Here is a 20,419-nt window from a genome sequence, read left to right on the forward strand (position 1 = left end):
TCAGGTGGGTTGGCCTTAGGGTGCAGAGCTTCTGGGTGCCGCAGACGTCTCTTACACCAAAGTCTGCATTTAAGGGTTCCAGCCAGGAGCCTCGGCCTTTTTCTAAATCAAGTGCAGATAGATAACATGAGCGAGATAGTGTCAAACTCACATGTGGTTTGTGGCAGAAATTTCAGGCTTTCTGTATGGTGCTTGGGACTCAGAACACCTGAAGTGTTGAAGGGGCCCCAGGCTCCTGGTCAGGGCCCCCCTGGTTATAGTCGCATTGCCCCCGGAAAGAAACTGGCATGGGACCCAATGGGCTCAGTGACACCTGAACTGGGACTGTGGCACGGGGCATCTGTGGGGGCCCGCACTGCCGGCAGAGGAACAGGCAAGGGTTGCTAACCTTCCTCAGGAGTGTGTAAAGCCTCGGGCCCTGAGAATAAGGTGGACAGGCACACCGTTGGGGACATTTCCAGAGGACCGCAGGACCTGAAAAAGTGGGCTTGGGATCCTGGCAGGGAACATCACAAGCCCAGAAACATACGGGGGACTTTCCAGAAAGAAACGTGATCAAGACAGCAATGTGGTTGGAAATGAACATTTCTGGGATGTTCTAAATCTTGACATGGGTGCTAGACACTCAGGTGTGTGTGTGTGTGTGTGTGTAGACGTTCCTGGGGGTAATACAGTGATTTGCACTAAAATGTAACTTATTTATTTCATGCATACACACACATACATATACATACTCATACATTCCCCTTAAATGTTAGCTCTCAAAGATGTTTCCAGGGCTGGCTGTGACACTCAGCACCCTGCCAGAGGTGAATAAGGAAAGGCATGCCTGTACCACGAGCTCAACACCCTGGGGACAAAGCCCAAGGGTGCTGCTCCATCAGGACACTCCCCTCTTGTTTATTTGTTTTGTAAGTGTCCACCCATGTTGGGAATGTAGCTTTTTCCTGTTGACTTTTGCTTAGCACTGAGGGAAGATGACTAGGTGTTGTGTGTGGGCCCTGGTCCCAAGCTTGCCTGAAGCCTAAGCTTCTGCTGCCAGGAGAAGCGGGACTGTGAAAGTGACTGCCCCTCCCATCCTCAGAAGCCTGGCTAGTTTACAAACCAGGGACTTGCCAGCATGTTTGGCCGTGTGGTTTTCATAAGGCTCAGGCACCCTAGAGGTTCACAGGGTACCACAAACTGGCCTGAGGCATAGGCTGAGAATCCTGCAGATATGGTTTCTGTTGTTGTTTGTGTTTTTGTTGGTGGTAGAGATTGGGCTGGGTGGGTGGATTGGTTGGTTGGTTGGTTAGTTGATTGGTTTTGGTGGTGGGTTTGTTGTTCTTTTTATTGTTTGTCTGGATTTAGAGAAATTTTGTTGGTATTTGGGACTTCGAAGCAAAGCCTTTGAACTCACCAAGCTGGTGCCCTGCCCCTGAGCTACAGTCCAGCTCCTTTTTCCTTTCAGTGCTGCCCAGGCTAGTTCTGATTGGATTGAACTCACTCTGTAGACTAAGCTAGCCTCAACCTTGCTGTGCTATTGCCTCAGCGCCTAAGTACCTGGGTTCCAGGACTGCTAATCAGGCTCCAGCCCTCAAGTGGTTCTGGAAGCACCCTGAAACACTGCAAAGAAACACCTGCCCACCCTGGCAATTGCAAAAAGTCCTATAGCACAGTTCACATGAGAGAGTATGTGTGCCAGAGAGGCTTCGTGGAGGTTCAGTGGAAGCTGTAAACGTCTCTTGAGGCCAGTTTGTTGATTGACCACTCAGCCTGGAGCCAGGCCAGCGAGGGCTGGAATGGCCCTACTACATCTGTCTAGCGCTGCCCTAGCCCTGTCCTTGCACGCACGTAACTGCATGGCTGTGACCCCCACCGCACCCCCCCACCTCCTCGTGCCCAGCTTTATACCCTTCTCCTCTGGCTCCTATGGGGAGAGATGGGGCAGTGGAGGCGAGCCCAGCTCAAGGGGATCCAGCAGGTTGAGCTAGGTCCCTAACGCCTTGAGGAAACGGGGACAGCAGGAGGTCCTGTCTCTGGTCACCTTTCCTCCCCACATCCCTTCCTAGAGTCCAGAACACCCCAGCTAGACTTCTCCTATCCCCTGTCCCCAGCACCTAGCTTTGGCTTGACTCAGTGGCACCAACAGCCTCCTTACCCCTGCTCCTTAGGCCACCCACTCACAGTCAAAATTAAATGAACAGCCTTGGCTGGGATTGGGGTACAGAGTAGGAATAGGGCTGGGGACCCTCTAGCTGCCCCAGACCCCCTCCCTGGAACAGCCATGAGTTTCGGGGACAGTCAGGAACACTATCTGCACCCTACAGAAAGAGGCGGGCGGAGGGAGGGACGATGCTCAGCAGATGTGTGCTCACGTGCTCACTGTGTCTCTCTCTCTCTCTCTCTCCTCCCTCCTCTTTCTCTCTCTCGCGACCCTCTGGCTTCCCGGCCCTGGCCCTGCCCCCATGTGTCCGTCTGTCTGTCTCTCTCCCAGGCCTTATGACCTGTAGAAGCCAGGCGGTGCAAGAACACGCCAGCACCAACATGGGGCTAGAGGCCATTATTAGAAAGGCACTCATGGGTAAATATGATCAGTGGGAAGAGCCCCCGCCGCTCGGCGCCAATGCTTTTAACCCTCTGAATGCCAGTGCCAGTCTGCCCGCTGCCGCTATGCCCATAACCACTGCTGACGGACGGAGTGACCGCGCGCTCACCTCGCCAGGTCTGCAGGCCTGCCCCGCCCGCCCGCTGTGTCCTTTCCCACCCCGGTGTCGTTAATCCTCTCACCTTCCCCCTTGAGCTTGGGAGCCTGTGACCTTATTTTTGTGCGTGTTTGACATCTAGTTTGCTAATCCAAAGCTGGTCTGACACCCCGTGTTGCAGAGGGGGCCCCCCTTTTGCCCCCAGCACTGCGCTGCTTCTCCCATGCTCACACTGCTCCCCACGCCCCGCCCCCTCCTCCCCTGCTGCGTGGACAGGGATGGCAGTGGCCAGGCCCACCGTGTGTGGCCAGGGCTGCTGGGAAGAGTCTAGTGTGGGCATGACCCCTTGAGGGCCAGGCCACACAAGGTCATCTCTCACTTTTCCAGTGCCCGTCAGCACACACTGTTCCCCAGCAGAGGCACATAAGCAAAGAGCTGTTTTGCTCTCCCTTTCTTGGGTCAGGCCATCCTCAGGTTCTGGGCCTCTCAGTAGAGGCCTTCACTTAGTCTAGCACATCTTGGTGCTGTCTTGGACAATATCTGTCACCCAGCCAAGATCTGACACTTAGTATTGAGGAGTACAGTCGGGGGTGGCAGGGTCACCTGGGCGAATAGTCATCAACCTCCCTCACAGGAATGCTCTTCTATTCTCCATGCAAGGGACTGGCTTCGGCCTTCTGGTAGACCTCTTAGGGCGAGAGGGTTTCTCCCACTAGTTTTCTGTCTTGAGGCTCTAGGAGGCAGGCGGCTCCCCAAGGCAGGAATCAAACCCCCTGCCCAACTGCCCCTCCTCAGAGCTGGTGTAGGTGTGTTACTGTCAACACCATCTAACTTAGCCCATTTCCTCTTTGTCCCCTGCAGGTGGTGGCGGAAAAGCCAAGGTTTCTGGCAGACCCAGCAGCCGCAAAGCCAAGTCCCCAGCCCCAGGCCTGGCATCCGGAGACCGACCACCTTCTGTCTCCTCAGTACACTCGGAGGGGGACTGCAATCGCCGAACACCACTCACCAACCGTGTGTGGGAGGACAGGCCCTCATCTGCAGGTGGGCATCAGCCAGGGCGGAGATACAGACTCGGGGTGACCCAGGTTACCCAGGGGAGGCAGTCCGTGGGCCCCACCCAGCAATGAAGGGGTAGGAAGGAACAGATCAGAGGGCCCTGCACAGCTTCCCATGGTTGGTTATACAGGAGAACCTGGCATCCTTTCGTGCCTGCACTGTAGGGTTTCGACGGGAAAGCTGAAGGCAGTAGAAGACAGAACGAAGGGAGAAATGGAAAGGTTATTACCACAGTTCAAGCAAAAGGGCTTGGGAGGGCTATGCAGTAGAGAGGCAGGGAGAGGGCCAGTTTTGAGAAACTTCCAGAATAGGAGGAACTGAACGGTGCTGGCCCAAGAGGCCCGGGCTCTGGCTGCTTGTGGTAGACAGGGCCCTGAGGTGGCTGCCGTGCTTCCAGAGCCTCTCTCCACTGCTCTCTCGTCTTCCCTGCAGGCTCCACGCCATTCCCCTACAACCCTTTGATTATGCGGCTACAGGCAGGCGTCATGGCCTCTCCGCCTCCACCTGGCCTCGCCGCAGGCAGCGGGCCCCTGGCAGGTCCCCACCACGCCTGGGATGAGGAGCCGAAGCCACTGCTGTGTTCACAGTACGAGACACTCTCAGACAGCGAGTGACCCCAAACTGGGGGGGGGGAGCAGTGCCAGGTCCTTGCATGAGGCCAAAGCAGCCCAGCATGGAGCAGACAGCTGCCGACTCCCCCCACTGAGGAAGGCGTCCCTGAGTCTGCCTGCGCGTCCATCCATCCGTCCACCCATCTGTCCATCCAGAGCTGGCATCCTGCCTGTCTAAAGCCTTAACTAAGACTCCCACCCGGGCTGGCCCTGCGCAGTGACCTTACTCAGGGGATGTTTACCTGGTGCTCGAGAGGGGAGTGGACAGGAGAGGAGGACAGCGGGCCGGGAGGGGGTACAGTGATAATGTGTCAGTTGCACGCACGCCTCTGGGGCAGCGGGGACCCAACGCAGGATGACCAGGCACCTCCACGCCACTGCCTCACCCCCTAACGCATTTGGAACCAAAGTCTAAGCTGAGCTCGCGGCCCTGCCCCTCCCTCTGCCCCCAGCCCGCTCGCGCTCTGGACAGACGTTCCTAGCTTATTCTGCCCCAACGCTGTCATCGCAGTCCCCAAAGGCCACCCAGCCCACAAGACTGGGAGCCCACCAAAGCAGGTGGGTGCACAAGGAGCCAGGCCTGGCCTGGGGCACGGATGTCGGTAGGAACTGGACCGTTCCCGGCCGCCGCTGCAGCGACGGGAGGGAAGGCGGTGTAAATGGTGTTGGCTTACAGGGTATATTTTTGATACCTTCAATGAGTTAATTCAGACGATTCACACAAGGACTCCCCCGTGTTACTGCCGCTGTGCTTTGGTCTCTGCTTACCGTTCCAGAGGCGTGTGCCGGCCAAGGCGGTTACCCCACCATACGCAGGACTGGGGGCAGGGTGACGGCACGCAGCACGGCGCCCTCCCTCCTCCCTTCCTTGGGCAGAATGGACTTGATGCGTATTCTGTGGCCGCACGCGTGCACGGCGGCATTCTTTTATTTACACATGTTGTTCCAATTAAAAAGCAAATTATACTCAAGTTACGACGTTTCCACTCCGCTTCTCGCTGGGCAGCACGCAGCCAGGGCCAAAGGGCCAGCGGCGAGCATTGGCCCCAAGGAGAGTTCCCAGACAGCGTCCAGTGTTCCCTGCTGTGAGGGAGCCACCAGGTACTCCTGTTGTAGGTGCTCACACCTGTGGGGACACATTGGGTGTTCACACCCATGGCGTTGCACAGAGGTGCTCACACCTGTGGTGAAGCCAGAAGGCGCCTGTGTGCGGTAACCGTGTATAAGTGTTCACGCCTGTGGAGAAGCTGCTGGGTCTTCACATCACAATAACTGTGTTGCCTGTGGTGAGGGTGCGGTGTGTTCACGCCAGGATGAAGCTATGGGGTGTCTGCATCATGTGGAGAGGGTCGAGAAATTGAGCCTGTGGTCAGGTTGTGAGGCGTTCACACCTGTAATGGGAGCACGGGGCTGATGCCTGTGGTGGAGCTGGCGGGTGTTCTCCGCAGTTACATGTGCAGTGTTTCATGGTGAAGGTTACTTAGCGTGGTAAGTAGGGATCGGGGTCCTCGCCCACGGTGAGGCTCGTGTTCTTACTCACGAGTGTGAGTGTCCAGCAGTCACACCTGTGGTGAGCGTGTCCTGGGTGACCCTCGTTTCCTGGCGTGAACTCTTCGCCTGTTCTGTCCCATTGTGTGAGCGGTGAGCACTATTTGGCCTGACCAAAACGACCAGACCTATCTCGTTGGGTGTGGTCTGAAAAACTCAAAAGAGCCACGCTGTCAGCTTGGCGCCTGTCTTGGGGTTCTCTGGAATGGCGGTTCTCAACCTTCCTACCACTGGGACTCCTCAGTACAGTTCTTCACGTTGGGGTGACCCCCAACCATACAGTTATTTTTATTGCTACTTCCTAACTAATTTTGCGGTTAGGTATTGTGACGTAAATATGTGATATGCAGGGAATCTGATAATGTGACCCTTGTGAAGGGGTTGTTCAAATCCCAAAGGGGTCATGACCCACAGCTTGAGAACCACTGCTCTAGAGGACTTTACATACATGTCAATATATGTGTGTGTATGTTAATTCTGATACCAGAGTTTACTAAGAACGGCTTTGTAAAAAATACTTGTTCTCTTTTTATTATTTATTATTTTATTATTTATATTTTATGCATATTACTGTTTGGTCTGTATGCTTCTCTGCACCACAGACATGCCTGGTGCACCTACAGAGATCAGACTGGAGTTACAGATGGTTGAGAGCCACCACGTGGGTGCTGGGAACGGAACCCAGGTCCTCTGGAAGAGCAGTCGGTGCCCTTAACCACTGAGCCATCTCTCCAGCCCCTGAATGAGCTTTACAATGCTAGCCACAGCAAAACTCTGCCCATGGTGCTGAGAACTAAATAGTTCACGTGGTCCTTGAACCTGGAGGCTAGAGTTGTCCCAACATCTTGCCTCTCTCTGGGGCGACAACCCTCAGCCACTGAGTCCACAAGGTAGTTCCAGTCTGGCACTTGGAAGCCCGGAAGGTTTCTGGAGTGCCACTGATCGCCATTTCACAGTGAAGACTTAGAAACCCTAGTTGAACTATCAGCAGTGGTGCCAGGGGGCAAAGCCACTCCAGGCAGAGGGCAGGGTGATCCCGCTCTTCCCTCCTGGTAAACCCTCGTTAGCTGGCTACCGCCCGAGGGTGCCACCTTCCCACACGAAAGCTGTCAGGACAGTTCTTCAGGTGAGGCTCCCTGATCACCTAATTTGTGACAAGACGACATTAAACCAGCCACAACACCTCCCTCCCACAGCAGAGCCGAGAGGGCTAACGGTCTTCGCACTGATGCAGTTGCTCTGCCCCAGCCTGCTGTGCCCAACCTCCGTCACCTGGCTCCAGAGCTGTTTCGAGGGTTGGTCTGCAAGGGCATCAGAGCGACACCCTTTAGCCACCTGGGTGCTGAGGGTGTGGGGTGCTTCCTGAGTACATGGATGGAGTTTAAGGCGTTAGGTTCCCAAGGCCTAAATGCCCCAAGGGAGGAGCCTGCCTTTGCATGTTGCCTCTCCACTGAACTCACTGGCTGCCCCTGCAGATGCAGTACGGGTGCCCTCTCGTTACCACTCATGCCACAGCCTAAGAGTGGCGCTGGCTGCAGTATGGCCTCCAGAGACCACCTGCTCAGAGAGAGGAGTTCACACTCCTCTCGCCGAGGGTCTTCCTCGCCGTGATCCTCAGCTCCGAGCCTGGGCATCTCGGGACGCTGTGACTGCTGGTGCCGAGTCTCCAGAAGGAAGCCCACTTCGCCTCTGCAGGCAGGTGAGTGGGGCCCCCTGGGTCTTCACAACTGGGAGCAGCCTGGGGATCCGGAGCAGCTGTGGACAAGGGTCTGGCTAGGAAGGCTCAAGGGACTGATGAGGATGTGGTCCGATGGAGGTGTCCCCAGTACCACCTTCCCAATAGACCCCAAGCACCCGGTGCCAGCAACCTGGGATATCTGAGCCTGAGTAGGGAGAGCCATTTGCATCCTACAAGAACACTGGGTTGCCCTGAGCCTGTCCTGTAAACTGTCAGGAGCTGCCGTGAGCTAAAACTGGGAGCCACCATGCAGGCCTATACCAGGCTGGCCTGAACAGTCTTGGAGCCTTGGCAAGGCTCAGCCTGTGTCCAGACTGCACTACAAAAGCCAGCAGCCAGGTGGAGGTATGGGGCCTCACCCTGGATACAAGCCAGCTCCACCTGGACAGACAGGTCCCTTGGCTGCGACCAGGCCAGAGCTGTTGGGAGCTACCCCGCTGTCTCCTCCAGCCCCATCTCTGCCTCTCAGACATGAAACCCTGTCTCTCCCTTGTCTGTTTCTGAGGCCCAGACCATGCCAGAGGAGTGGAGGCAGAGCTTGCAGACTCTGCCCCTCAAGTGTCTCTTCTGTCCCCTAGCTGTGAGCAGCCCGTCATTCTACCTTTAAAATGGAGGTTCATGTGACTTCTTTCACTCTCGTCTCTGGGGAAGGCACCCGCACACAAACCAAAGTTCCCACTCTAAGAACCCTATATTCTGTCCTCTGGGTCTCTTAACACAGAGAGCTAACCCGGCAGCAAGCCAGATTCAGCCTGACCCCTTCCCCGAAGGAGAGCTCTGCCCACAGAGAAGGTGTGTACAGGTTCTGTGGGCTTGACTCAGGAGTGACATAGAGCCAGGCAGTCACGGGGACTTCCTGGAAGCAGCAGCCTTCAAGAGACAGACAGGTTGTGGGGGACACAACGCATGCGAGCAAAGTGAGGAAGTGAGGCCTAGCTAGACACACTTGAGAGCCAGGGTGGGGACAAGGAGTTTGTGAGAAAGTCCATGGCCAATTTTCTAAAATCGAACTGGTTTGGGCTTGCAAAGATGAAGATGAGGATTGTGCGATAGGGCTGGCCCAAGCCGGGATGGAGCGCTCCACAGGGCAGGTCAGTGAGACTCAAGGGCGAGGGTTGTGGTGAAGAGGCCCTTAAGCGGCCAGTAGAGCCTGCCCAGCTAGAGACCAGCTGTGGTGATGGCGGAGGCACTGCCTGCTCAGGGTCCATGCTTTCTCCGCTGTGGACGAGCTAAGGTACAAAGTATGCAGGTTGCCAGGAGTATGAGGGAAGAGAGGCGCCCATGGCCCAAGGCAGCCTCCCTCATACTTAGCAGCTAGTCCATGGATCCCAGGCCATGCCAAATAAGGCTCAGGTCACCAACAAAAGAGACTCAGCTTCCCCCCACTCCATAAGCCAGGCAGGGTGGCTCGTGCCTTTAATGCCAGCCCTTGAGAGGCAGAGGTAGGTGGATCTCTGGATTTCAAGGCCAGCCTGGTTGGTCTACACAGTGAATTTCAGGACAGCCTGGTCTACATAGTGAACCCTGGCTGAAAAAACAAAAAGGAACCCACAGGCACTGGCGCCTGCCGATTACTGTCAGTCTCACCAGCCTGCGGGCAGCTGAGACACTACCATCTTCCGTCCTTGGTGCTGGAGGGCCGGGTGAAAGGCCATTTAACACAGAGTACCCTAGGCAGGGCAGCTGGGAACATGACCTTTGGGTAGACAGCGCCAAGGCCTGGGACCTGATCCACTCAGACCTGGCCCCTCATTCTATTTCCAGGTTCCTCTGGTGACCCCAGGACAGGTGAACCATTCAGCAGTATTCTTGAGGTGTGGGGCTTTCCCAAGCTCCCCCCCCCCACTATAATTGGCAGCTTGGGGACCCCATACTCTCAGACAGGTAAGAGCCCTTAGTGTGGGAAGCCAGTTGTGGCTGTAGTTTGGTGGTAGGGTCCTTGCCTTCCACACACTCTTGGCTCTTGGGACGAGGGCGAAGCTGCCGAACACGGAGACCTAGTTTCTCCCTGTGCCCCAGATGCAAGGAAGCCAGGCTCCCTCAGAGACTAATGCTAGGTAGGAAGAAAAGTGGACCCTGGGCATACGCGGCTTCCCTCCCTCACCCCAGGGCACCTCAGAAACTGGCTGTGTACGTTTTATTAAGATAATTCACCAATCTCTTAAGCTGTTCTTTAACAGAGGGGGGAGGTGTACCTCGGATAAGCTATGTAGATAGATAGCAATCTATCAGTCATTGTCCCTTCCCTCTTAGCCACCATGGAGGCAGCAGGCAGGGTTCCAGCTACTGGACAGTTGAGGCCAGAGAGACATCTCCACCTCTAAGTCATTTTAGCCTGGGCATCAGGGTTGCAGACAAGAGGTGAAACTGTGGTGTCAGTGTAGTTCCCAGCCTAAGTGAGAACGGGAGGCAAGAAAAGCAGCTACAGCTTCCCGTGGCGTTCCGAGTCCTGCTCTACACTCACGTCCAGAGTCAGCCAGAGGCAGGTCTTGGCGATGTCCATCATTAGCTCTGAAGCCTCACTGGATACCTGGCAGAAAGCTTTGAGGATCAAGAGTTCTAAGCTAGTCAGGAATGTGTCTTGGCTGCTCCGGAGAGCTGTGCCCTGCACAGAAGGCGATGTGCCCTAGGTACCCGGCCCCCAGGCTTCGACAGCTCAGTTCAAGGAAAGCTAGCTCAGCCCTCCACACCTGCAGTTTCCAGCTGGGATGAGCACGGCTGAAAGGCCTGTTTTGAAATGAGCCTTTCCAAGGTTGGGAGCCAGCTCTGCCTCAAGGGCACACCGGGTCACGCTGGGCCCTGCTCTTCGGGCCATACAGCCTGTATAGGCTAATGAAAGATGCATTCACAGAAGCCCTTAGGCTGGAGCGTGGGCACAGCCAAGCCAGCCTGTGGTGGGGACAGGCTGCCAGAAGCAGCCTCATTCTCCTTTGTCCAGACCACAGGGCCCTGTGTCTCCTGGGGCCCAGGTTCCTGGCCAAGGCCCTGTCCGTCTTTCCTGGCTGTCTCCCACACTCGGCTCCTCTGCCACTGGGCTCCTCAGAGCACATCGGGGCCACGGGAAGTGGCTGCAGGGTCCCCGCACCGTTGCAGCTGCAGGCTCGAGGAGAACCAGTGGCGCGGCTGGCCGAGGCTACAGTGCAGCGTGGTGCGGAAGGAGCTGCGGGCCAGTTTGGGGAAGATGATGGCGGTGCTTCCGAAGCGCAGGGCCCGTGGGCGGGGCTCCAGGGTGAGCTGGCTGCGGTAGCTGCGCCACGTGCAGTTGGGAGCGGCCACTATGGTCTCGCTGTAGGCCGTGACCGTGGGCACCGGCGCGTAGATGATCTTGTCTCGGAAGTATCTCTCTGAGGCATAGGTGACCTCAGAGTTACAGCTGGGGAGGACAGTAACGAAGGGGGTGAGTTGGCCCACCACCCTCGGGGGCTAGCCTTACACAGAACCCCCTTCTTGACCTTGACTGTGAAGGGTTAAAAGTCCAGCTGGGAGACTAAAGAGTGACAAGCAGCCCAGACAGCTGGACCCTAAATTGGGGGGAAAAGACAAAAAAGGACACAATTGGGATGTTGGATGCTATTCGGGCGGTGGCTTTGTGGCCTTCGAGGAATATCGGTTGTTGGAACACACTGCACTCTTCGGGGGTTCAGGGACCAACTATGACAAAGGTCACATAGGAGGGGCACAGCAAGTGCCCCTTGTAGTCTGTCCCAAGAAAGCCCCCACAGCCCCTCCTGGTGGGTGCTTTCCGCCATTCAGAAGGAAGGACCAGTGAATGACCTCAGTGCCACTTCCTCCATACCAAGAAGGGGGTGCCATCCAAGGCAGGAAGCACCCGGGGATAGGAGTTGCTGAGCCCCAACCTGGCTGCCCTGTGCCCGCCCGGCATGCCCCTTCTCCCACACAGCTCTGCAGGACCCACCCACCTGGCTCTTGACCCGCTCACCGGATTTCATGGGCAGGTTCTGGCTCAACCTCGATGCTCTCCCCAAAGAACACGGGCAGCAGCCGGGTCCTCATCTCCAGAGCTGCAGGATTTGGGAAGAGAGCAGCGGCCTATGTGGAGAAAAGACAGACGGGAAGGGATCACTATTTGTAACAGTACTGCAGACAGGAGCCCAGATAGGAGGATCCGCGTGCCTGTCTGCTTGACCCCAGGAGGGTGGGGCATGACTATGTTCACAAACCAGCACCCCAGGTGGGATTAACGCATAGTTCCTGGGTCAGGGGGAGGCACCTGGATCCCATGGGACTTCAGGCAGGCTCCAGATCAAGTGACATCAGCACCTACACCTGCCACAAAGCTCCTGGATGAGGTGTTTATAGAAATAATATCAGAGCTGACTGTGGCTCGGGTGTGCCCCCAAGTGCACAGCACCAGGTCCCATGGGGCCTTGGACGAGGACGGACATGAACACGGGCTAAAGCTTCAGAAGCAGGCCTTCAAATAGGCGGATCCTTCTAAGAGCCAGGCTGCCTCCCTTGCTTTGGGTTGTGTTCTATTCGTACAAAGCATTGCCGAGCCTTGCATATGCTCAGTAAACCTGCTACAGCAGGCCCTCATCCTCAGCCCTCTGCCCCTCCTCGGTTTACTTGGAATGAAAAAACAGCTTGTGGGCTAGGGAACTAGGCTCAGGCATTAGGATGCTTGCCTAGCATGCCTGAAGCCTTGTATGCCACCTCTGGAAGTCCATAAATAGCTGCTCGCCCACAATCCCAGCACACAGAAGGCAGAATCCGGAGGATCAGATTTCAAGGGTCCCCTCGGGTACATAGAGAGTTTGAGGCCATCCTGGGCTATATGAGAACCTGGGTGACGGATGAAGAGGGGAAGGAAAGGGAACCCAACACTCCTGAGGCTGCTGCCTGGGCCTTGGCTGACCTGCAGCCCCGTTCCACCCACATGTGGCGCAGGACTCTGCCAGTCACACGAAGCCCAGTTCAAGTGGACGGAGCCAGATCTCTCTCCAAAGGGCCCCGCTGGAAAAACAGTCAGCCGCCCACAGGCAGGCTACAGGCACAGAGAGACAGGGCAGAGCCCAGGTGTCCCTGGGACAAGGCCTTGGGGGCGGGGCAGCTGGACCCGTCCCCTAGGATTCTGCCTTGGGTTCCTGGGCTGGACACCAAGGCTGCCAGTAACCACCCCCTGGACAAGATTTCTGCACTCAAAACCATGGCTAAAGTTGTTTTGAAAATGTCTCACCCTATGGCCTGTGAATCCAGCTGTCCTGCTGAGCCCACAGGAAAAGCCCAACTGCATTGGGTGGAAAACAGTGCCCCCACCCCACCAGAGATTAGGGTATGGGCCCATAGTGACTATGAGGGATGAAGAACAATGTCCCCCAGAGGTTGGGGTACAGTCCCATAATGGCTGGGGGGTGGGGCTATCACGCGCTGTGGGCCTGCAGGGTATATGCACGTTGCCCCACTGGCGTCATCACACGAGGACATCTGCCTCACTGGGCCCCCTGGAGCCAGTTCCAGACAGGTAGCCAGCCAGGGCTCGGGGGCCCCGTTCCACTCTAAAGAGATTCTCCAAGGGGCTGAAGGATGGTTTGGCAGTTAAGAACATTCACTGCTTTTGCACAAGACTCATGTTCAGCTCCGCGTGTCCACACGGTGGCCCACAAACGCCTAACTGGAGTCCCAGGGAACTGATGCCGCTCTGGTCTCGTCTCGGTGGGCACCAGACATGAACATGGTGCTCGCGTATGCGTGCAGTGAACTGCGACCTCCAGCTGCAGTGCACAGCTGTGGTCTGAAGTGCATCCACGCCCGGGGCCGAGGGAGGGCCAGTTCCCTGGGGTTTCAGTGTTCCCGTGCAGCTCTGGGACACCAGGATAGAGAAGAAAGGGCTCTGGGCAGGGGTCACCCCTGATGCCACCGGCAGGCCAGGGCAGCTGGCTAACTCCTGGTCTCCTGGGTAGATAGGAGTGGGTAGAAACGAGAGCTGGCCTCAGCCGGCCAAAGGGCTGAGGTTCTGAGCATAAGGGGCCACGGACTGCCCAGCCCAGTGATGGTAAACAGGTGTGGTGACGTGGAACTTGGCACCCTGGGAAAACCCAAAGCCACGGGGAGCGATAACACACTGTGGCAGAGAGCAAGGAGCCATACAGAGCCGGCCCACCCGGCGGTGTTCTGGCCTAGCTGAACAAGACCCAGAGAGGGAACAGCCAAGGAACTAAAATAGCACCGAGTCCATGGAACTCGTTAGGCCAGTAAGCACATCAGTGCAGGAGAGGGTCACTGGCTGCTGGAGGGGCCGAACAGCCCAGGCCCCTCCAGCGTGCCACTCCCCACCACACACAGTGCCACATGGAGACTCTGCAAGACACCCTGGGCAGCTTCTGGTGTGTTTTCAATGAGGTCTTCCTCCTCTGTAGACCAGGCTGGAATTGCTAGCGATCCTGTCTCACCCTCCTAGAGGCTGGAATTACATTAAATGACACGTCATTCTGCAGACCAAGCTGGCTTGGAGCTCCAGGCAATCCTCCTGTCTCACCCTCCCAAGGGCTGGAATTAAACTCCAGTTGTCTCTAGCTGTGTGTCAAATATGTTTGCGACCAAGAACTCCTGTGGTGGACTTGGGCTGAGTCTGACCCTGACCCAGGAGGAAATGATGCTAGGAGGGGCCATAGAAGCCAAAGGCCCTGTCCTCCCTCCCCGCAGGGTCCTGGGACGCCCCCCAACCCCCTCTTTCTATTTCACTCTCTCCAGTATGTCACACCAGGCAGCTGGGTGAGACCAGAATGCTTAGAAGTCCAGGAGGGGCCCTGAGGCCTCAAGGGCCCAACACAGATTGCAGATAACCTGATTCGCAACCTGGGAAATAGCCACAGAGCAGTGTAATTGGAAGGAACGGCTCCGAGATGGGTGTCCCCACCACAAGCCAGGAGGACTGGTGATACTTTCCCCACAAAGACAGTTGACTCCCAAGCGCACTCCTGTGGGTGAGCCCTCCAGTAGACATGGGGCCTCTACAGGTGTGGCATCTCCCTGGGTTAGGTTGGCACTAGCTGGATGACTGGTGTCCTTAGAAACAGAGATACAAGAACAGTTGGGTGGAGACGGAGATGTTGCTACTGCATCCCAAGTCATCACACCACAGGTTAACCCAAAGCCACCCCAGCCAAGGGTTCCCACCGAAGGCCACACCTTGCCACACGAAGCCACAGATCGTCGCCGGACCTATGGATTGCCACCAGAAGCCAGGGATGGACTTTAGCAATCATGGAGGGAGTCCCCCTCAGGCCTCGATTCTGGTAGTGTGGCCTCCAGACCCATGAGCGAGTGCCCTCTGTCCTAAGCCGCCTGTACAGAAGGTGGCTGCTCGCAGGTTCCCTGTCAGGGTGTGACCTGCCTGCTCTTCCCACTGAAGCTCCAGGTGAACCTCGACCCGGCAGGTGTCCCAACCGTGGGGGCAGGGCTGTGGAAGGCAGCTGGCAATCCACTAGAACTCAAGGCACCATTGGGGTTTAAGCAGACCCAGCCGGAAGGAGGCCCCGGCAGATCTGCCTGCCTCCCCACTCCCTTTGCAAACAGCCTTCTCCACCCACCCCGCATGCTGGCTCCCTTCCACAAGTGCCCACACAGACACCCACCTGGGCCATAAGTCTCCTGAGCTCTTTCCCCTCCCTATTGATCTGCCGTCCATTCCATCCATCTACCCGCTCATTTTTCCTCCCGTTCTCTCTCAAACCAGCCTTCATAGAAGTAGGAAAGCAGTGGCCTTAAGAGTGACTGTGGCATCCACCATGCCCTTCCAATTCTGCTTGGACCAGGGCCCAGATCTGCGCCCAACCCGGGGGGAAGCCAGCCTCTCCTGATGGTCCAGAGTGGCCTAGGAGGCACAAATGAGCTAGGCTTCCTTACAAATCAACCCGGAGAACCTGGGGAGGCAGAGTCTATCCCAGGCAGCAGTGCCTCACTTCCTGTCACCATTCAACAGCGAGCCGGACCTCCAAACACACAGGGGGCTGTGCTCTAAGTAAACACCCAGAGGGGCCCCCAGGTCAGATCCCAAAAGCCACCTGCAGTCCCCTGGGGGCAATAAGACTAGATGGGGAAGGGAGAGGTGGAGGCAGGGGCAGCAATTGCCCAAATCGCTTGTCAAGTGCTGGGAGCCTGGTTTCTGACAGACCTGTTCTCAGCCAGCAGGACCTGGCTCCCCGCCATGCCAGCGGGGAAGTGTGATGGAAGTGCGGAGTGGGGGGAGGGCAGGGGGCACCTGATGTTTAACATCTGGTGGAGAAGTCTGCCTGGGGAGCCCAGGGTGGCAGGGCCAGGGTCAGTCTGCTTCCATTTCCTGGAAGGCTGAGCATTCTTGGGGCGAAAGTAGCAGGCAAGTAGCCCCCATTCTTGCTCTACTGGGGCCACAAGGGAGAGCAGCTCACGGGTGTGCGTATGCACGCGCAAGCGCGCGCACACACACACACACACACACACACAAGGCACTTTGCACCCCTCACATGCACTTTTCAGTTACACCCCTGATTGAGGTTTCTAACTTGGGGGTCCTGGGAGCTATGAGTAGTTTAAAAACCAAAAAAGCATAGTTTCCAGACACACATGGTATATGCTCTTATAAGCGGATATTAGCCATACAATACAGGATAACCGTACTACAAGCCACAGACCTAAAGAAGATTAGTAACAATGAGGACCTTAGGGAAGATGCTTAATTCTCACTCAGAAGGGCAAATAGAATAGATGCCGCAAGTGGTAGAAGAGAGGGAACAGGATGGGAGCCTACCATAGATGTCCTCTGCAAGACTCCACCCAGTAGGGGATTGAAGCAGATGCTGAGACTCCACTCGCAGCCAAACTTTGGGCAGAGAGCAGGGAGTCTTGTGGAAGAGCAGGGGGATAAAAGGACCCAGAGAGGACAGGAACTTCATAAGAAGACCATCAGGGCCAAAAAATCTGGGCCCAGGAGGCCTGCAAAGACTGATGCACCAACCAAGGACCATGCATGCAGAGGACCCAGGCCCCTGCTCAGATGTAGCCAATAGGCAGCTCAGTCTCCATGTCTGTCATCCAGGAAGGGGACCAGGGACTGCCACTGACATGAACTCATCAATCGCTTCACTTCCCCGGGTGAGGAAAAGATTGCAGGCATCCCGGGGAGACTTGATAGTCTGGGGTCAGTTGGTAACGGACGAGGGCTCCCCATTCTGAGGACTAGGGGACAGGGATGGGGTGAGGGTGGGACCAGGTGGAGATGAGGGAGGCCGTGACGATCAGGATGTAAAATGAATACGTTAATACTCAAAAAGCATAGTTTTCAGCAGGGTCTGGCCCAGACTGTCCCTCCTCTTGTTCACTGAGCTCTGCCACTTTGCCACAAGACATTGGCATATGCCATTCTCTTAGACAGAGACACATTTCAGCCCTATATGCCAAAAATCCACTCCCTGGTTTGCTCAGGTTTTCTGAGGCCTGGTTCCCTGTGTACACTAGCCATATCCCCACTGGGCTGCTGGTCATTCCTAGCACTTGACCCCGCAGGAGGAGGAGACTGTAGCTCCACAGTAGTGCAATCACACTGACACTGGGAGGGCACGGGGGACGCACGACCACCTTCCTAGAGCTTCTTCCAGATGAAACCAGAGGCCCAAGGTGAGGGACAGCCTTCTTTTGTCCCACACCACAGATTGATCGGTTGGCAATTGTCAGCCTGCTTACACCTGGGCCTAGGAGCTACCCAAGCAGGGGAGCAAGGCACTGGCAGGCCATAGAGTAGGGAAGGAACGGGAACTCAAAGAGGCAGAGATCTTGGTGGGTGGGGCCACAGTTGGGACCCCAAACCTGAGGAGAGGTTGCCATGGCCACTGCCTCCTCTCTTGATTAAGAGCAGCACCTTGGACCGACCCTACAGCTACACATTTTATTTTTCTGTTTAAAACTTTAAAAGGCCGTTAACTCGCACTTCACACTTAAATAAATAAATAAATAAATAAACAAATAAATAAATAAATAAATAAAGTAGGGCAGGTTTAAATGCCCGCTGGAGCCAGGTTTCCTGGTCCTGTTGTGCTGGGCTTCCCTGCCCAAAGTCACAGACCAGGCAGTCTTGCTCCACAGCTGGCATCTATGCAGCCTAGAAAGGAAACAACACCAGCGGAGCCAGGCTAGCGAGCCCGGCATGCGGCTCTCCCAGGCATGCGGCTCTCCCAGCCACCTCTGGCTGGCTCCAGAGGCGGCCAGAGTGCCTTGCAGAAAGAGGCTTCTGGGTCACAGGGAACTAGAGGGAGATCTTCCTAGTCCCTTCTTTCTGTCCCCCAGAATAATCCCTGGAATCTTCCCACCCCACCACACAGCAGGGCCCTAGGTCATCCTTTGCTGTGGGAGCTCAGACCTGTCTAGGCCACAAGTTTTTGGTTTTGGGTTTGTTGTTTTTTCCCCCTGAGAAAAGCACTGCTCACTTACATTAACTCCTCAAGTCCTTGACCATCCCGGCTACCCTCCCAAAAGAGAGACAGAAGTTCAATTCAAGACAGGCTTCCAACTCCCCTGCCTGCCTGAGTCACACCTGGGGACATTTAAGTAAAATTGCAGACACCTACACTGTGCCCTGGTCGGTGCCTGGAGGGGGAAGCAGGCTGGACACGGCTTGAAGAACCTTAAATGCCAGCGCCCTGAACACCTTGGCGGGAGAGGCCCCAACACACCCAGCGGAGGCCTTCAGGCCACGGGGCGGAGGACACGGCTCAGGGCTCATGTGTAAACCCCCCCCCCCCCCCCGCTCTGTTCACCCAGTCCTTTCTTCAAGTTGCTGTTTGTGCCCCAATGCCCGAGAACCCCGGGCACAGCGCATCCGGCTGGAGTCCCAGCTCCAGGGACAGTTCCACTTCTGCACGCACAAGATGAAGCCCGTGGGGCAGCCCCGAGCTGCGTTTTCAAAAAATGTCTCCGTGTGGAAGCCCGGGGAGATCAAGAGGGCAGGAGGCAGCGGCGGCAAGGACGGGACCCACCGACGGACAGCCCCAACGGGCCCCCACGGTAGACAGTAGACTCTGGGGGCACCAGGACACTACTCCAGCCCGCCAGCACCACCCCGAAACTCCCAGCCTGCGGGTCCTGGGGAGCCCGGTGCACGTCCTCGGGAGGGAAGAGACCACGCTGGCTTCTGCATGGCCTCCCACTGCGCCCCCCAACCCCCTCCCCCCCTTACCGCTGGTGCCTCGTTGGGTCCTGGGGGCTCGGTGGGGGCTCGGGCGTCCAGGGTGCCCGGCGACAGGACGTAAAAGGGCGGGCTGGGGCTGGGACTGGGTGGCAGTCCCGAGTCGGGACTGTCCAGCAAGCCGTCGCGGCTCTGTTCCCGCGTGTCCCCCATGGCCTGAAGATGCAGGTGACCCACCATGACTGGCAGGCGCGGGGCGCGGGCCCCAGCGGCGCGGGTTCCCGCCACCCCCGGGCCGGAGGGGAGAGGCCCGGCCTGCGGCTCCAGCTGAGCCCCGCTCCCGCTGCAGAAAGCCTGCAGCCGCCAGCTGAGCCTCCTTTCCCAGGCACCGCCCCCTCCCCGCCCTCCGCCCGAGCCTCCCGCCCCGGCCACCCACCCCGCCAGGGTAGGGTGAGGATTGCAAGGTCCCCAGCTTGCAAAAGATCCCTCCCCGACCCCCGTGGTGTTGAACGCTGACTTGGGTCCACAGCCGCCTCAGCAAGGGCTCTGAGCCATCAGCGGGGGCCACCGCAGGGTCCCTACCTGCCGGGGGCGGGGGCGGGAGGCACTTTCCTTGGGACAACGAGTTTAAGGACTCGGGGTCAAGATCTGCCCCAGGGCCGGTGGTCCCCTCCTTTTGCTCCTGTGAGCGTCTTGACAGGAAAGCCTGGGGCCACTTGGTCCCAGGTGATGAAGGGCACCTGGTGGGTAGAGGCATTTCCCTCCCGCCCAGCACTTCGCCCCGCGATTTGCCTGGGAATACTCGCTGGCCTCCCATCTCCGTTTTCCTGGAGCCACAGAGATGGTTAAAAAGTTGCCCGCAAACGGGGTGGAGGGAGCAGCCGTTCTTCCAGAAGCTCCCAACACCTGCTGGCTTCAGGTTTCTCTAAAACCTGCTTCTCAACGGTCCTAAGGCTGCGACCCTCTCACTGGTTCCTCGTGTTGTGGTGACTCCCCAACCATAGAACTACTTTCGTCACAACGTCACACCTTCCTAACTGTAACTTTGCAACTCTGAGCTGTAATGTGAATACCCCTGTTTTCTGATAGTCTTAGGTGACACCCCCCCCAGAAAGGGTCCTTTGGCCCTGTCAGGGGTTTGAGCCCCACAGGCTGAGAACCCCTCTCTAAAAGGTCTCACTCGGGGACAGGGCTCAGCCTACCCTGTCCTGCTCTACCACAGGCACAGAACACACGGTTCCCATTCTGCCTGCTTTCCTGGCAGGGACTGCGGAGCACCCTGCCGCTGCCTGCCTCCAGCCTTGCATCCGGACACAGGCGCCCAGACACCTCGGATTACTTACAAGGATGTCAGGGTGGCATATAGAGCAGGGGACAGACGACCTCTGCTAGTCCAGCTACCCCATGTCCCCTGGGCAGGAGGGAGGGACCCCAGCTTCGAGTGGCCCCTCAAGGGGCACCCTCCTCTGTCAGCTGGCCAAGTCCTCTGGCCCCCAGCTGGGCCTAGACCTGGACACAGGTGCAGCCAGCTGGCCTGCCCTCAGAACCACCCAGGCAAGCCAGGCCAGGGCTCAACAAAGCTACCACCAGCGGGAATAATCAGAGGCAGTTGTGCCAATCAATCAGGGAGGGCCTCTCAGAGGCAGTGGTGTCTGAACAGAATTAC

At 57.0% G+C, this 20,419-nt stretch overlaps 2 protein-coding genes across 27 annotated transcripts in view; one reads left to right on the forward strand and one right to left on the reverse strand.

Moving 5' to 3' along the window:
* The window catches only part of Ncor2 (nuclear receptor corepressor 2), a 159,804-nt gene extending 154,482 nt beyond the window's left edge, over positions 1-5,322 (forward strand). For 23 of the 26 annotated variants that reach the window (XM_060382319.1, XM_060382327.1, XM_060382330.1 and 20 more), the window contains 3 exons: positions 2,477-2,704; positions 3,546-3,725; positions 4,173-5,322. In XM_060382319.1, the coding sequence (XP_060238302.1) occupies positions 2,477-2,704; positions 3,546-3,725; positions 4,173-4,354 (590 nt within the window). In that variant the 3' untranslated portion in view covers positions 4,355-5,322. The remainder of the gene's footprint in view (positions 1-2,476; positions 2,705-3,545; positions 3,726-4,172) is intronic. The other 3 variants (XM_060382326.1, XM_060382334.1, XM_060382329.1) reach the window with 2 other exon arrangements.
* A 4,435-nt stretch (positions 5,323-9,757) lies between these two features.
* Positions 9,758-19,125, reverse strand: Rflna (refilin A). Its single transcript, XM_021647243.2, has 3 exons — positions 18,805-19,125; positions 11,578-11,687; positions 9,758-11,010 (listed from the first exon to the last, which is right to left on the reverse strand). The coding sequence occupies exons 1-3, from the start codon at positions 18,991-18,993 to the stop codon at positions 10,677-10,679; spliced, it is 633 nt and encodes a 210-aa protein (XP_021502918.1). The 5' UTR covers positions 18,994-19,125; the 3' UTR covers positions 9,758-10,676.
* Between the last annotated feature and the right edge of the window lie 1,294 nt (positions 19,126-20,419).

This window comes from Meriones unguiculatus, chromosome 4, assembly GCF_030254825.1.
Source record: "Meriones unguiculatus strain TT.TT164.6M chromosome 4, Bangor_MerUng_6.1, whole genome shotgun sequence".
Classification (NCBI taxonomy): domain Eukaryota; kingdom Metazoa; phylum Chordata; class Mammalia; order Rodentia; family Muridae; genus Meriones; species Meriones unguiculatus.

Coding starts and splice junctions, on each gene's coding strand:
- Rflna (XM_021647243.2), bottom strand. CDS start 18,993: ATGGTGGGTCACCTGCATCTTCAGGCCATGGGGGACACGCGGGAACAG. Junction 11,688..18,804: donor GACCCAACGAGGCACCAGCG/GTAAGGGGGGGA, acceptor TTCTCCACATAG/GCCGCTGCTCTCTTCCCAAA. Junction 11,011..11,577: donor GAACCTGCCCATGAAATCCG/GTGAGCGGGTCA, acceptor TGTCCTCCCCAG/CTGTAACTCTGAGGTCACCT.